We start from the raw sequence: 14,698 nt of genomic DNA on the forward strand, positions 1-14,698 counted from the left end.
AACATCCCACACATGTTTAGGTAAAATAGCATTGGACTTCCAACATACTCGTGCTCATTAGCCCATAATATTCTGCCTTAAGCTGAACCGTGACCATCTTAGGTATATAAGTTATAGCCCTATTATCTTGAGGTTGGGGAGGGCATGCATGAGCGGGGGAGAACTGCCGCCGGCGCTCGTCTGTTTAGAAAAGAAGGAGAAGGGATCGAGCAGAGCGATTGACAAAAGAAGGAATCAGGGATAACGAGTGGAAGACGAGTATGGGGTGGGCTGGTGCTGTGTTTTACTTGAGGGGTCTTTTTGCAAAACAACACGGCCTAGGTCCCACTCAACGTCATGTTAGCTAATAGTGACCGTGTGTGAACCTCCGATGCGTATTCAGTGACCGTAAATTTCTATTTCTATTGTAAAATGATGAAACTGATTTTGCTTGACATTGACAAGGTCGACGACGGATTTAACTCTTTATCCTCACATGGCCTACTTTCATCATCGGAGTGCTAACATGAGGTTGGCGTAAACCCAGTCCATTGGCGCATTTCGGGTTACCATGTGGAAAAGCGAAGATTAAAATCCTAGCATTATCCCGTCTTCCCCGCCTCTTCCGGCCGAATCACCACCTCCCGCCATGCACTGCCTCGCCCCGCACTTCCTCCTCCTCCTCCCGCTCCCCACCGCCTCCCGCCACGCGCTCCCCCAGGCCCCGCCGCCGCCCTCTCTCCTCCCGCCGTCGCGCCCAGCCCAGTCCCGCCCCGCCCCGCTCCACCTCCCCTCCGCGCGCTCCCCGTCCCGCGCCGCCGCGCCGGTGTCAGACGACGACGACGACGAGGAGGAAGCCGACGAGGAGGACGACGACGAGTTGGAAATCCACGACGTAGACGCGGAGTACGACGAGGACGAGGATGAGGAAGGAGAGGATGGCGGTGAGGAGCTGGAAGAGGAGAGTGGCGGCGAGTACGACGGGGAGGGGGGCGCGGCCGAGGATTCCCGAGAGGAAACCGCGGCGCGGAGGCAGCGCTCCGAGGATTACAAGTCGCAGCAGGTGGCCAAGCTCGTCGCCGAGGTGCGGGAGTTCGGCGAGGATATGATCGACTACAACGAGCTCGCCGGGATCTACGACTTCCCCATCGACAAGTTTCAGGTACCTGACCGACCTGGATGAGCTAATTCTAGCTGCATTGAGCTTTGATGAGTGTTTTGTCGGATTTGGAGTACCGAAATGGTTTGCATTTTGAGCTAGCAGTCACACACATGTGATTCTTTACTGCGCTATATTTTAAGTTTGTAGTTTCTCGAATCCATCGATCTATAAGGATAAAAAATGATGATAATTGCCTTAATTCCGCTAAGGAAAGGGAGAAATAAGCAAAAGAATTATCAAAAAAATCTAACCGTTCCCTCTAATTTATAATAGAAACCAGTGACAGTTGATTTTACATCCGCCATAAGAAAAGGGAGCAATATGCTAAAATTTATCAGAAAAAACATCTAACCCTTAATTTGGTGGATGCTAGTTTGAAAGGCTTACATTTATAGTTTGCTAGAGATATAGGAATATGGGAAACTTCTAACATTGAATTAGTTGAACCTAATTTTAAAAGCTCATATTTTGTTGGTCAAATTATTAGTCAAAGTTCTACCTCGAAATCCGTGATGGCCTTATATACAAAAACAGAGGGAGTACACAAAAAGTCTATACCATATTGCTTTCATTTTTCTTACACTGCTTCCTATCTTATTTTAGCGCCTGGCTATACAAGCATTTCTAAGAGGCTCGTCCGTCGTAGTTTCTGCACCTACAAGTAGCGGAAAGACACTAATTGCAGAAGCTGCAGCTGTTGCAACAGTGGCCAGAGGAAGGCGTCTCTTCTACACAACACCGTTGAAGGCCTTGTCAAATCAGAAGTTCCGCGATTTCCGGTAAAAGGCTCCTTTCATGATTCATGTCCTTCCTTTTGCAGGCTTGTGATAACCTGCGGAATTTATCTTTTGTCTTGTGTTTTTTGGGACATGCCTAGAGTTATCATCTTAATGGCATCTTCATGCTCCCAACAGACGGAGAGCCTTGCAAACCGCCCCCCTTTTCTTCATAAAATTGAGGCATACAATGAAATGCCTACCTTAAACTCTACCCCGCTGGATCCGGCGGCATAAACCACAAAAGTGAAGATGCTCCTGCATCTTTTCTTATCTAGTTGTTTTGCTATGTTATAAAGTTATATCTTGCATGCTGTCAATTCTTGTGAAACTTGAAACTCTAGAGAGTTGCAAGTCCACTGTCCATATGATGAGTTCTGGAGAACATTTATGACTGCTGGAAAATTCCATAGCTGGGCTGTTGGAGTATTAGAGTACTGCAAGGCTGAGAGTCTTATATAATTTACCTAGATGGTCAGATTCTGATTAATAAATTTATTTTGATACATTGTCGTTGTATAATTATTTCAGGAATACCTTTGGTGATCATAATGTAGGTCTTCTTACAGGAGATTCTGCTATCAATAAAGATGCTCAGATCCTAATAATGACGACAGAGATTCTGCGTAATATGCTGTACCAAAGGTATCTATGCATGGATGACATATAATGTGATATAATTGAGATGCTACAAGTATTCACGCTGTAGCATACTGTTACTACTTTGACAATTTGCTACTTCCACTACTGCAATTAAATATTGCAGAGCATTCTGTGACAGGAATAGTTAGAGTATACCATAGTTCAACTTTACCTATATACGTGTTCAGTATTTCCCAAGTTGTGCATGTGCCGTTGAGGTAGTATTTGGGGGTTCAGGTGGGGAGATTAAGCTTTAGTGGTAGTTAACTATTGATTGTAACTGATGTTGCTTGTCCTGTTTCTGAAAGAATCCCGTCTTTTATTTGAACTGCAGTGTTGGTATGTCAGCATCCGAAGGTAGATTATTTGAAGTTGATGTCATTGTTTTGGATGAAGTCCATTACTTAAGTGATATCTCACGCGGTACTGTTTGGGAAGAAACGGTATGCTATTTTAAAACTCTCTTTGTCATCTCCATGAGTTCACATTGGTCATTTGACTTACCTATTTTGACCACATCCTTAGGTGATATATTGTCCAAAGGAAGTCCAGCTTATATGCTTGTCTGCCACCGTCGCAAATCCTGATGAATTAGCTGGCTGGATAGGTCAGGTAACTGTTCGCATCTACACAACTAGTGGGATTACCTGTGTTGTCATTGTTTTGATTTTTGCAGTAGCATGATAGGTGTAAGAGTTTCTCCAGCTCCCACTTTAAATGGATGTATTTGGTGATTAGCACCAGAAATACATGTGCAGTTTCGTTCTAAGAAAAGTACATTCACAAGCAAACTTGGTACATTCACAACCAGAAATACATGTATGCTTGTGCAAATGTTGGGTCCATACATTGTGATCTTCCTTTATTTCTGGTCTTGCAACGCTAATTTTGTGTTTGCGAAAATAACTCTTATGCTGTCTCTTTGTAGATCCATGGAAAAACAGAGCTGGTGACATCGAACAAACGTCCTGTTCCACTAACTTGGCACTTCTCGAAGAAATTTGCACTTCTACCCCTTCTCGATGAAAAGGGAAAGAAAATGAATAGGTAGCCACCTTGTTCTTGTTGGCACCATACGCTAGCTTACTTTTTAAACCACATGCCTATAAAGAAGTGTTACTATCGATATTCATCCAGCTGCCTTGCTTATTTTAACCATATCCACCGCTTTTGATAAATTGGACCATCCCATCAGAATGTGGGCAACTGCCATTAATTAATCTGAATAGGTGGATTCTATCTGCTAAAAAGTTAACCGTCTAATCTGAATAGTTTCCTCTCTGTGCCTGTGTGCGCGAGCGCCTGTTTACCAGTTGTCCAGTATCAGAGTCAGGAGTTTGCTAAATTGTTACAAATATTAGTCGGGCACAAGACATATGAAGGGCCGTTTAATGTCTATTGATATCTTATGGTACTTGTGTTGTTTGGTCATTTGGGCATAACATAGCTGCACCTTTAGGCAGCTAAAATGGAAATATGTGCGCGTTATGTATAATAGATATTCTCAGCTTCTAAATAAGTGGGTTCATCTGAACCTAGTAGGGCCTAATTAGGTCTGCCTTGCTTACACCATTGGCTATGTTCATCCGGGTTAATATTATTGGATTATCAAAAATAATACTAGAAGTGTATCAAAGGCATAATGAGTTCTTAATTTTTTTCTTGAACATGCACCCAAGAGCATGTCATTTTGTATTAGGAGAAAAATTCATGACACGGGAATCTTACAAATCGGCAAAATCAAAAGGAAAACAAAACAAAACAAAACAACCTAGGTTATCAAAGGAAAAGCAGAGAAACTTAGAACAAGATATACACCTAGCTAGCTTCCTAACTTCTTCAGATTCTATCTGGTTATCTCTTGTGCATTCTAATATTACCTTCATGCACATTGTTTATGTCAGTACCTAAGCTAAGCCATCTATATATCCTTTTATTCTATTCATACAGGAAATTGCGAATGTCTCATGTCCAGAACATATCTTCTCCCAAAAGTGAATACTACTACGTGAAAGGAAAGAGGAAACTTAGAACAAATAAAAATGAGCAAGGTAGCAGAAGCCCGTTGGACATATCAAAACAAGTTCAATTGTCCAAGCACGAGGTCACCAATATGCGGCGTTCCCAGGCATTGACTAGAATTCATTTTTGACTTGCATTTTCACATAATGGCTTAAATTTCTCCATGTTTTTTTGCTAGACCAAATGTGATATTTTTATCGAAAATGGAAAAGCTTTATTACCCCTAACCTCTGTGCTATGACTAATGGCTGTCATTTCCTGATTACCTTACCGTGCAGGTTCCACTAATACGTGACACTTTGTCACAGCTTTGGGAAAGCGACATGCTTCCAGCAATCTGGTTTATCTTTAGTAGAAGAGGATGTGACGCAGCCGTTGAATATCTCGAGGATTGTAGACTTTTGCATGATTGTGAGGCTAGTGAAGTTGAACTGGAACTTAGGAGGTTCAGGATGCAATATCCTGATGCTATCCGGGAAAATGCTGTGAAAGGACTCTTGCGAGGTGTTGCTGCCCATCATGCTGGTTGCTTGCCACTGTGGAAGTCCTTTATTGAAGAGCTATTTCAGCGTGGCCTTGTTAAAGTAGTCTTTGCGACAGAAACCCTTGCTGCTGGGATCAATATGCCTGCTAGAACAGCCGTGATATCTTCTCTCAGCAAAAGAATTGATGCCGGGCGCCAGCTCTTAACCCCAAATAACTTATTCCAGATGGCAGGTCGTGCTGGAAGGAGAGGGATCGACACAGTTGGGCATTCTGTTCTTGTTCAGTCTACTTATGAAGGGCCTGAAGAATGTTGTGACGTTATCTTTGCTGGACTTGAGCCACTTGTTTCACAATTTACCGCATCATACGGGATGGTTTTGAATCTCCTTGCGGTATGTATCCTGCTGTAGTATATCTGTATATTTTCTTGTTTTCTCCATGTCCTTATCTTCAATTGTGTCGTCCAGGGCTCTAAAGTTACTCATAACAATAAAGGACTGGGTGATGTCAAGGCTAAACGTTCTGGAAGAACATTAGAAGAAGCTCGGAAGTTAGTGGAGCAAAGCTTTGGGAATTATGTAGGGAGCAATGTGATGGTTGCTGCTAAAGAAGAGCTTGAGAGAATACAGAAAGAAATACAATATCTCTCTTCTGAAGTTACGGATGAATTCATTGACCGGAAATGCAGGGAGGAATTATCAGAGGAACACTATACGGAGATCTCTTTTTTACAAAATAAATTAAAGGTAAATTTATTGTTTGCTTTGATTTCTCTATAGTAGTTCAATAACATGGAAGTCAATCTAATGTATCTGATACTGTTTAAACACCACCTACTTTAGATAATAAATGATAATCCCACTTAGAAGTAATATACTATCTGTGTCAATGTATTGATGACAAATAAGCATGATACACATTATCATGGTTCTTTGATAATCGTATATATTGCATGGAGCTCTTTAATTTACCAGTACTTGATTTGCATGTTTACAAATAGAATAATTTGCCTTCAGGCACTATGGGATTTTAGAGAACACTTCAAAATCTAGATGATCTTAAGTATACACAAGTCCCCTCTTTGTTTTTAGCAGTCCTCTGGTTTCAGTCTGGCTACCAACTTGTTTTTTCAGGGCTCAGTTTAGGATTATGTTGGCAGTCATAGATTTTGGTCTTTTCCCAGGCCATCCATTTCATTGGAACCTGAGCTGTAGTTTTTGGTTTGTTTATATTGTAACTGAAACTAAAACGACACACTGAAACCCTTTCTATCTTGATGCAAAAAATGTTCAGCCATCCTACGTGCTCTACAAAAAACCGCACCATGTGGGCACTTGAATTTATGTAACATGCTAATATTGACATATAGCTTTGCTAATAGAAGTTAAACCTAAAATGATGCACCCACTGTTAAAGCCCAATCACTTCAAGCCATTGACACTTACGAGAATCCGAGTAAAAGTTATTTACATAATTAAAGGTGTTTTTGCATAACCTGTTGATCGAAGTACTGCCCATCCTGTATTATTTATTAAACCTTATATGTTCTGCACACTTATTCCTCAGGAAGAGAAGAAGATAAGAAATGAACTGAAAAAGAGGATGGAAGTAGAGAGAATGGCTGCATGGAAAACTCGGCTACAGGAGTTTGAAAGTGGCTACCTTCCTTTCATTTGCTTGCAGTATAAAGATAAAGATTCAGTTCACCACACAATTCCTGCTGTTTTTATTGGAAGCCTCAGCTCCTTTGATGATCAAAAGATTGTGAGCATGGTGAGTGAATAGGTTATATACTCTTCCATGCAAGATGTAGAGGGAAAAGCTGGATGGTTTTACTTGGGGATTGTTTACATCTCTTATTGTTCATCTCTTTGAAGAACTTTAAGCATTAATTATTAGATTTCTCTGACAATATGAGTGCCGAAGCACACTAGTGTATATCCTTTGATGTTTATGTATCTATAATTTTGTTGGCCATGCCCTGAGGTTTTAAATATGAAAGTTTTCTTCTGTATCTGTCTTCGTGATTTATGCCATTCTCTTTTTTTTTGATTAATGTCCTTCTCGTGTGTTCTTACCAAAATAACAATTGCAGCTAGAAGATGATTCTACTGGCGCAGACAAGCAGGAAGTTGATAGTGAGGAACAGCTTCATTACCCATCCTACTACGTTGCTTTGAGTTCGGATAATGCATGGTATCTGTTCACAGAAAAATGGATAAAAGCTGTTTACCAGACAGGTTTACCCGCTGTTCCTTCAGTGGAGGGTGGGCCACTCCCCAGAGAAACCCTGAAGCAGCTCCTTTTGCGTGAAGATATGATTTGGGATAAAATTGCAAAATCTGAACATGGTTCTTTGTTATGCATGGATGGATCCCTAGACACATGGTCATGGAGTCTTAATGTTCCTGTGCTTAATAGCCTCTCAGAAGATGATGAGGTTTGCACTTACTCCTTGACCTTCCTGATATTTTGTGCTAGGGTTATTGCAAATTAGTTCTCTGTTGGTATCTTCAAAAGATATCCATTTCTCAAAAGATTCACTGGCCAATTCTTCCTTTGTCCCATCTGTGTCTTCTGAATTCTGATAGGTTAGTCAATCATAGTGGTATTACGGTATTACCATAGGAGTCCACTGTGATACTGAATTTATTTTCAATGTCTATAGACAACCAATGCAACATTCACATGCTCATTTTATATGATATCATGTAATACTTTTCAAATAGTGTCTGATATGACAGTTACGGATTATCACTTGCAACTTGAAGCTCTGTTGACGTTTTAGCCAGTTTGCATTAAAATTTCTTTATTACTCTTCACAGGTAGAACGATTCTCCCAGGAACATCAAACCGCTGTAGAATCTCACAAGAAACAGAGGAGGAAGGTTTCACAATTGAAGAAAACAATCAGGAGTACTAAGGGTTTTAGAGAATTTCAAAAGATCATTGACATGAGAAACTTTACAAAAGAAAAGATTGAGCGTTTGGAAGCCAGATCCCGTCGTTTAACTAGACGCATAATGCAAATTGAACCAACCGGTTGGAAAGAATTTTTGCAGGTAACCATCTATGATTTTCTATGTTTGATGAATCTATTTAATTGAACTACTCTGTATATGGTTGTCAAAAGCACTGCAGTAGCTCTGGCACTGTATCATATTCTGTAGAATATATTGGGTTAGTTGCTTCCACTTCATGCAGGAAGTAACTATGTAGCTGAACACATGAGATAGAAAACTTTTTTTTTTGAAATTTTCACCTGGGGGGAGAGAGTCCCCACCTGAATTTCATTGATGGCAAAGTCCTTTTTAGGGTTCAGAATTACAAGCTGAGAAATGGTTCCGCCATAGCATGGCATCCTCTTTGTGTGCAGGGCTTTTAAACCTGTGCAACCAGAGGGATAAGTCTGAAATTACATTAGCGATAGAGGTTCGAGGGGTTATGAGCTGGTTCCTGAAGACAAGCGCGTTCCTGGTGTCCCAAATGTTCCACATGACGGTGAGAAGCACTGAGAGCCAGACAGAGGAAGGCAGTGGTGTTGCCACAACATATTAAAGCCATTGTAGCATCTGCTGCTGCTTCTGGTTGTGTCCCCTTTTGGCCCCAGCCAGTGCTCCTTTTCCACCTTCCATTATTCTCTACACCGGTGCTCACAGACTAACTAAACCCTCAGCCCTCTATAAAATGGCATGATTTGACGAGGGTGTTCAAACTCTTTTAGATTAATTAGTATGATTGCACAATACTAAGCCTTACGCTTGCCATCGATTAGTAGTTTCTTAGAAATTAATTTGTAAATGGATGTTTACCAGATTAGTAAAGTCATACAAGAAGCAAGAGTGTTAGATATCAATACCCAGGTAATCTATCCTTTGGGTGAGACGGCAGCAGCCATACGAGGGGAAAACGAACTCTGGCTTGCTATGGTTCTTAGGAACAAGGTCCTTTTGGATCTGAAGCCATCTCAACTGGCAGCAGTTTGTGGAAGCTTAGTGTCAGAAGGGATCAAGCTTCGTCCATGGAAAAATAGCAGGTACAAACTTCAACAACACTTGTTTCTCATGCTTACAACTTGTTATTGCCTATTTCTTGTAAAAGCCAACTATTATGTCATGTTTATCTCTGTACAGCGGTCCCTATTCTTTGTTGGTGCAGCCCAAATTTGTGAAAAATGCACTGGCATGTAACATAAATCAATTGGACCATCAATTCTACATGCTGTGCTAAATTGTGGGCCAGCACATTGGCTGTCTCAAATATGCTTTATATTGGCGCAATTCAAAATAAGTTCAGAAACTGAACTCTCCAAATTATCGACCAGTCTGCTCCAGCAATAAAATATGTTCATCCAATCAGTTTTCAACATCTGTTATCCTTTACATAAAGTGAGAACATGAGCTCGGTGTACTCAATATCCAGCCCAAAAATTGTTGACGTTTTTGAATAAGAACACATCCTGATATTTTATGCTAACACAATTGTGGTGATTGCTTGAATTCGCAGTTATGTGTATGAACCGTCTTCAGTTGTTATCGGGGTTATAAATTACTTAGAAGAGCAGAGAAATTCACTCCTCGATCTCCAAGAGAAACATGGTGTAAAGGTTTGGCACTTGATCTTCCTGTTTCCCTTGTATTTTAATCAAGAGATCGACAGTTGCTCTAGTTACCATTCTCATCTGCCTGCTTCTCGGCATACAGATACCCTGCGACATTGATACCCAGTTTGCTGGAATGGTTGAAGCCTGGGCGTCAGGGTTGACTTGGAGGGAGATAATGATGGACTCTGCAATGGATGATGGAGATTTAGCCCGTTTGCTCAGACGAACAATGGATTTACTAGCTCAGGTATATTATCAGGCATGCAGATTCCTTGTACCTCCAGTCTGTTGTGAATTTGCTGTCGTTTTTTTTATGTTGATATGGATTTTTTGGTTCCTGAGGTTTGATGATAATGTATTATGTTAATGCTGTACCTTCTTGATTTTTCTGGGTAACCTCGCAATCCTTAATCTCTATATTATGATTTGCATACATTACATAACACTCTTATAACTTCAATTCCAGATTCCAAAATTGCCAGACATAGATCCTGCTCTCCAAAAGAACGCACAGATTGCTTGCAGCGTCATGGATCGAGTACCACTAAGTGAGCTTGCTGGCTGAAAGCCTGAAAGCTGTCAGTACCACATTGGTCATTTGTTGTAGGTAGGCAATTCTTTGTTGTACCACGGTCAGATGGTTAGCAATTAGTTGAAGCCTAATTTTGTAAGGGATTGTTGATATTTTGTACATCAAGTTCCATTTCTGAACAGAATTGTACCTATTGTTGTCGATATGGATCACATATAAAGAAATGAAGAAAGGAACAAATGCCAACAATTCATTATGTACAGTCTGCAGCTAACCTATACCTCCAAAAGATCAAAAACCAATTCAAACCAATGCAAAACAATCATCATTTACACCTTCCCATGCATCCTATTCCTCATCACTACTTGAATCAGAGTCTGCATTGTCCTTCATGAAGTGCGCCGGCAAGTTTGGGAATCTTGGCATGACCCTCTTCCTTCTGCTATCTGCCTCTTCCGGTGGTTTCTGCGAGGGTGCTGCAGCACCATCAGCTGCCCCCTTAGCAACGTCAGCTGGCCCCTTAGTGGCAGGAGCCGCAGCCGCTGCCGTTGCTGGCTGCGATGGTGGCTGTGATGATGAGACTGGTGGTTTCTTCTGCTGTTGTAACCTTCTCTTGATGTCCACACATGCCTGATCCACCATCCCCAAGAAGTCCCTCACTATGACGAACAACTGGAGAGGATGCGCGTTCCTGTCCTTGGTAGCGCCTGTATGGTAGTACTCGGTTGTCTTCTGAACCAGATCAAGCACTTTCTCCTGCTCTCCAGTTAGCGCCTTCAGCTCTTCTTCTGCAGCCTTGACAAACCCTCTCAGCCCTCTTGAGAATCCATCATCCCCACAGGTCTCCAGGAGCCTCTTGATATTTGTTAGTCGGCTGCCTAAGACTGAGCACTCGTTGACAACCGAATCGTAGTCCACAGTCGCAGCCTTCTTCACGTTGGTGAACTCGCTGCTGAGGCCTCCAACAACCGGCAATCCTAGGTTCAGGTATTCGTTCTGCCTGTCCTCGCGCGAAGGCCCCTGGACCGTGGAGCCTGACGCTGAAATGCCACCGTCGGTGCTCGACTTCGCGAGGCTGCCAGAGCGGCGGATAGTGTAGTTGCGGTTGACAGCGAGGCGTTTCCCCTCCGCACGCACAACCTCCTCGATGACGAAGTGGAGCAGCGTGGTGGCTCCGTCGGTGCTCTTCACGTCATTGAGCTTGCGCAGCGCCGCGAGGTTGAATGCCTGCGCATTCCCCCGTGCCGTGCCGGCGTTCATCCGGTTCCCTGCCTTGAGCACCGCCTCGAGCAGCTTAAGGAAGAGCCCCTTCGTCCTCAGTTCCTGGCTCGCCATCTCCAACGTCTGGAGCGATCGCTTGAGCTGAGCGACCTCCGAACTGTAGTTTATCTTGAACAGCAGCGCGTCGACACGGGCAAACGGGCTGGGCACGTCGAGGAGGAGCCGAAGAAGGAAGGCCTCCGCGGGTGCAAGCCTGTCGGCGTTCCCGGAGAACTTGAGGATGGTGGCCTCCTCCTCCTTGGTGATGCTGATGCGGGACAGCTTCTCGAGGACGTCCGTGGTGAGCTCGGTGTGGCCGTCGCGGAGGGCGTCGATGATCTCGTCCCGCCCCACGGTGAGGGACTTGAGGATGATGGAGATGTTGTGCGACTTGCGCGCGTCGATCAGGAATATCTTCTCCTCCGAGTTGGCGCGCCCCAGACTGCTTGAGGCGTCCTTGGAGTCCGCGGATTTCGTCTTGCGGTTGTTGGCCGCCCCGGCGCCGAACAGCGCCTCGATGGTGCCTTCGTCCAAGCTGCAAACACACCAGAGTGGCACGGTTAGAATGCGTTGAATCCATTAGATACAAAACCGAAACATTTTGCAAACACAACTAGACAAGTCAGTATCATTGTCAATCATGCAAAGTTGTTTTTTTTTAGATGATCAATCATGTAAAGTTACAAACAGGAATGTTTTCTAATCAGTCACACCCATGTTACCGGGATATGATTCTGTTATCATTGGAACTTGGATGGTTGCCGTGGCAAGACGTCCAGCTCAAGCTGACAGAGACAGACAATTGGGTGCCATCTTGACCGAGTTCGAGGTCTTCCCAGCTCTCCCCATCTAGATTCATGCACGATCAAACAAGCTAACAGTAGCACTAATCCATGCGCATGGTTGATTGTTTCTGTCAAGGTAACACATGCGAACTTCCTGCCCGTTCAATGACAAGCATGCTTCGCCAACTCGTATACCTGTTCCCGTGTACTCGTTCTACGAAACTCCCATCGCCGGTGAAGCCAGGATGACGCTGATTAAGATATTAACACGAAAGGCACCCCATCTGTCCTTGTCTGCCGTAGCTTAACAACAGGTCCAGGATCCAGATAGAACATACGCGCACAAAAAGGCGCCCCAGGATTTGGGCATCCTTTCGAGGAAAAAGCGCCCCAGGATCTAGATCCCGTTGAAGAATCAACCTCCGCCTACGCCCACCCATGGCTATGACAGCAAAAGGGCCTTTCCAGTTTACACTACTGCATCTTTGCACATTCTGGGATTGCTCTTTTTTCGGTGACAAGTGCGCCAATCTCTCCAGTTTCTACGGGACTACAGCTAGCATGCTTTGCAAATAGCACAGCTAAAATGCTAGTGGGGTGATCTTTCAGAGGACGAAATGCTTACTTGATTTGTATGATGGCACTATTTCAGATGCAGTTTACACAAGACTATAGCCCTACAGCTAGCATGCTTTGCAAGCACCACACCTAGAATGCTAATGGGATGATCTTTCAGAGAAACGAACTGCTAACGTAACCAGCTGGGTTCATGCTTAATTGGTGTGTATGACAGTCCTATTTTCAAGTGCAACTGTTGTTTCAAGGTTCAGGGACAGGGGTCATTCATGCTATCCTAGCTGCATTCACTGTTCGTGCTGTACTGTAGCTAGCACTACATTCCTATGTCTCTGATCGCCATTAGTACTACTGTTCGTACCAACGAAATCTAAATGCATTATGCACAAGAAGCACGGAGAGAATTAACCATCGATGGCCATGGCAACATTGCTACTGCTAGTAGTAGTACGATCAGGTGAAACGAGATGCGGGGTTTAATTCAGGAGTGCGGCGGGCTTACTTGAATGATCCGGCGGTGAGCTTGTCCCAGACCATGGAGTGGTCGGTGGCCGCCACGTTGACCTTGTCCCAGTGCAGCGGCTTGAGCTTGGCGAACTGGTCCTCTTGGGCGGTCGACCCGCCCGGCGCCGCCGGCGGCCTGGAGGACGCCCAGGCGGGCGGCGGAGGCGGGCCTCCCTTCTTCCCTCCGGGCGGCGGCGGCGGACCAGGCGGCGGCGGGCCTCCCTTCTTTCCGCCTGGGGGCGGCGGCGGAGGAGGGCCTCTGGGCGCTGGCGGCGGCGGCGGGCCCTTGGGGGGCGGTGGGGGTGGCGACGTGGAGGGGATTGGTGGCGGCGGCGGCGGTGGCGGGCTTGCTCTCCCCGGCGGGGCGGCTAGGGATGCGGATGCGGTCGGCGGCGCGGGAGGGGCTGGCGGCGGCGGGGACGGGCGGGGGACGGCGGCCATGGCCATGGGCGCCGGGGGCGGCTTGCGCGCGTAGTACTCGACGGAGAAGGTGGAGCTGGAGGAGCTGGCGCTGGCGCCCGGCGCGTCGTTGTAGAGCTCGGAGGCGGAGTCGAGGGAGCCCCGCGGTATGAGCGGCTCGTGGTCCACCCTGCCCTTCCGCAGCGGCCGCGGCGGGGACGGCGCCGGGGAGTGCGACCCCTGCGAAGCGGCGCCGTCGCTCCGCCGCTCGGCGCGGCTGCTGCTGCTGCTGGCGGGTAGACGATGACGGCGGCTGCGGCGGGCGGCCGCCGCTGCTGCCCGCGGGCCTCATGCCCCTGCCGCCGCCGGCGGTGCTTTCTTTCTCGTACTCGCGCCAGTATATCGCGTCGAGGCCGTTCTCGTCCACCATGCCGCCCCGCGGCGGCTGCTTGGGCGCGCGCTCCGGGAGCTTGCCGGGGAAGGCGCCGTCGTGGTACCTGGCGGCGGCGGGGTTGGTGAGGTCCTTCTTCTTGCCGCGGCGGAGGAAGATGAAGAAGGCGAGGCCGCAGAGCGCGAAGCTGCTGAGCGCCGTGCTGACGACGGCGACGGCGATGTCGCTGCGCTTGGTGGAGGAGGAGGAGGAGGAGGCGGCGGGCTGCGTGGGGGTGGGGGTCGCGCCCGCGGGGGACGGAGACGGGGGGGCGATCGGCGGGAGGTCGATGGCGGGGGTGCGGGTGGAGGGGAAGCGGGTCTGGACGTTGCGCGGCGACTGCGCGGCGGCGAGGGGGCAGAGGAGGACGGCGGCGGCGGCCGCCGCGGCGATGAGGAGGAGGAGAGGGGAGGGAGACATGGTCGACGTCGGCGGGGCGGCGGTGGTGGGGAGGGTTGGAATGCGCCGGAGGTGAGGCGTGGCGCGGCGGGCGGGATTGACTTGCGGGATGGATGATCTGAGTTGTGGTTCGCTGCTGCCCT

General features: G+C 46.3%; 2 protein-coding genes across 2 annotated transcripts; one reads left to right on the forward strand and one right to left on the reverse strand.

Annotated features, from left to right (window-relative positions):
* The first annotated feature begins 613 nt into the window (after positions 1–613).
* Positions 614–10,458, forward strand: LOC124693095 (DExH-box ATP-dependent RNA helicase DExH15 chloroplastic). Its single transcript, XM_047226547.1, has 16 exons — positions 614–1,141; positions 1,745–1,920; positions 2,449–2,562; positions 2,894–3,002; positions 3,085–3,171; positions 3,488–3,606; positions 4,510–4,687; positions 4,860–5,459; positions 5,535–5,813; positions 6,634–6,840; positions 7,163–7,507; positions 7,893–8,129; positions 8,883–9,103; positions 9,574–9,673; positions 9,771–9,917; positions 10,137–10,458. The coding sequence occupies exons 1-16, from the start codon at positions 629–631 to the stop codon at positions 10,233–10,235; spliced, it is 3,531 nt and encodes a 1,176-aa protein (XP_047082503.1). The 5' UTR covers positions 614–628; the 3' UTR covers positions 10,236–10,458.
* Positions 10,374–14,576, reverse strand: LOC124693096 (formin-like protein 16). Its single transcript, XM_047226548.1, has 3 exons — positions 14,006–14,576; positions 13,326–13,971; positions 10,374–11,997 (listed from the first exon to the last, which is right to left on the reverse strand). The coding sequence occupies exons 1-3, from the start codon at positions 14,574–14,576 to the stop codon at positions 10,551–10,553; spliced, it is 2,664 nt and encodes an 887-aa protein (XP_047082504.1). The 3' UTR covers positions 10,374–10,550.
* Positions 14,577–14,698: the final 122 nt, after the last annotated feature.

The sequence above is a fragment of the Lolium rigidum genome, chromosome 2, assembly GCF_022539505.1.
Source record: "Lolium rigidum isolate FL_2022 chromosome 2, APGP_CSIRO_Lrig_0.1, whole genome shotgun sequence".
Lineage (NCBI taxonomy): Eukaryota > Viridiplantae > Streptophyta > Magnoliopsida > Poales > Poaceae > Lolium > Lolium rigidum.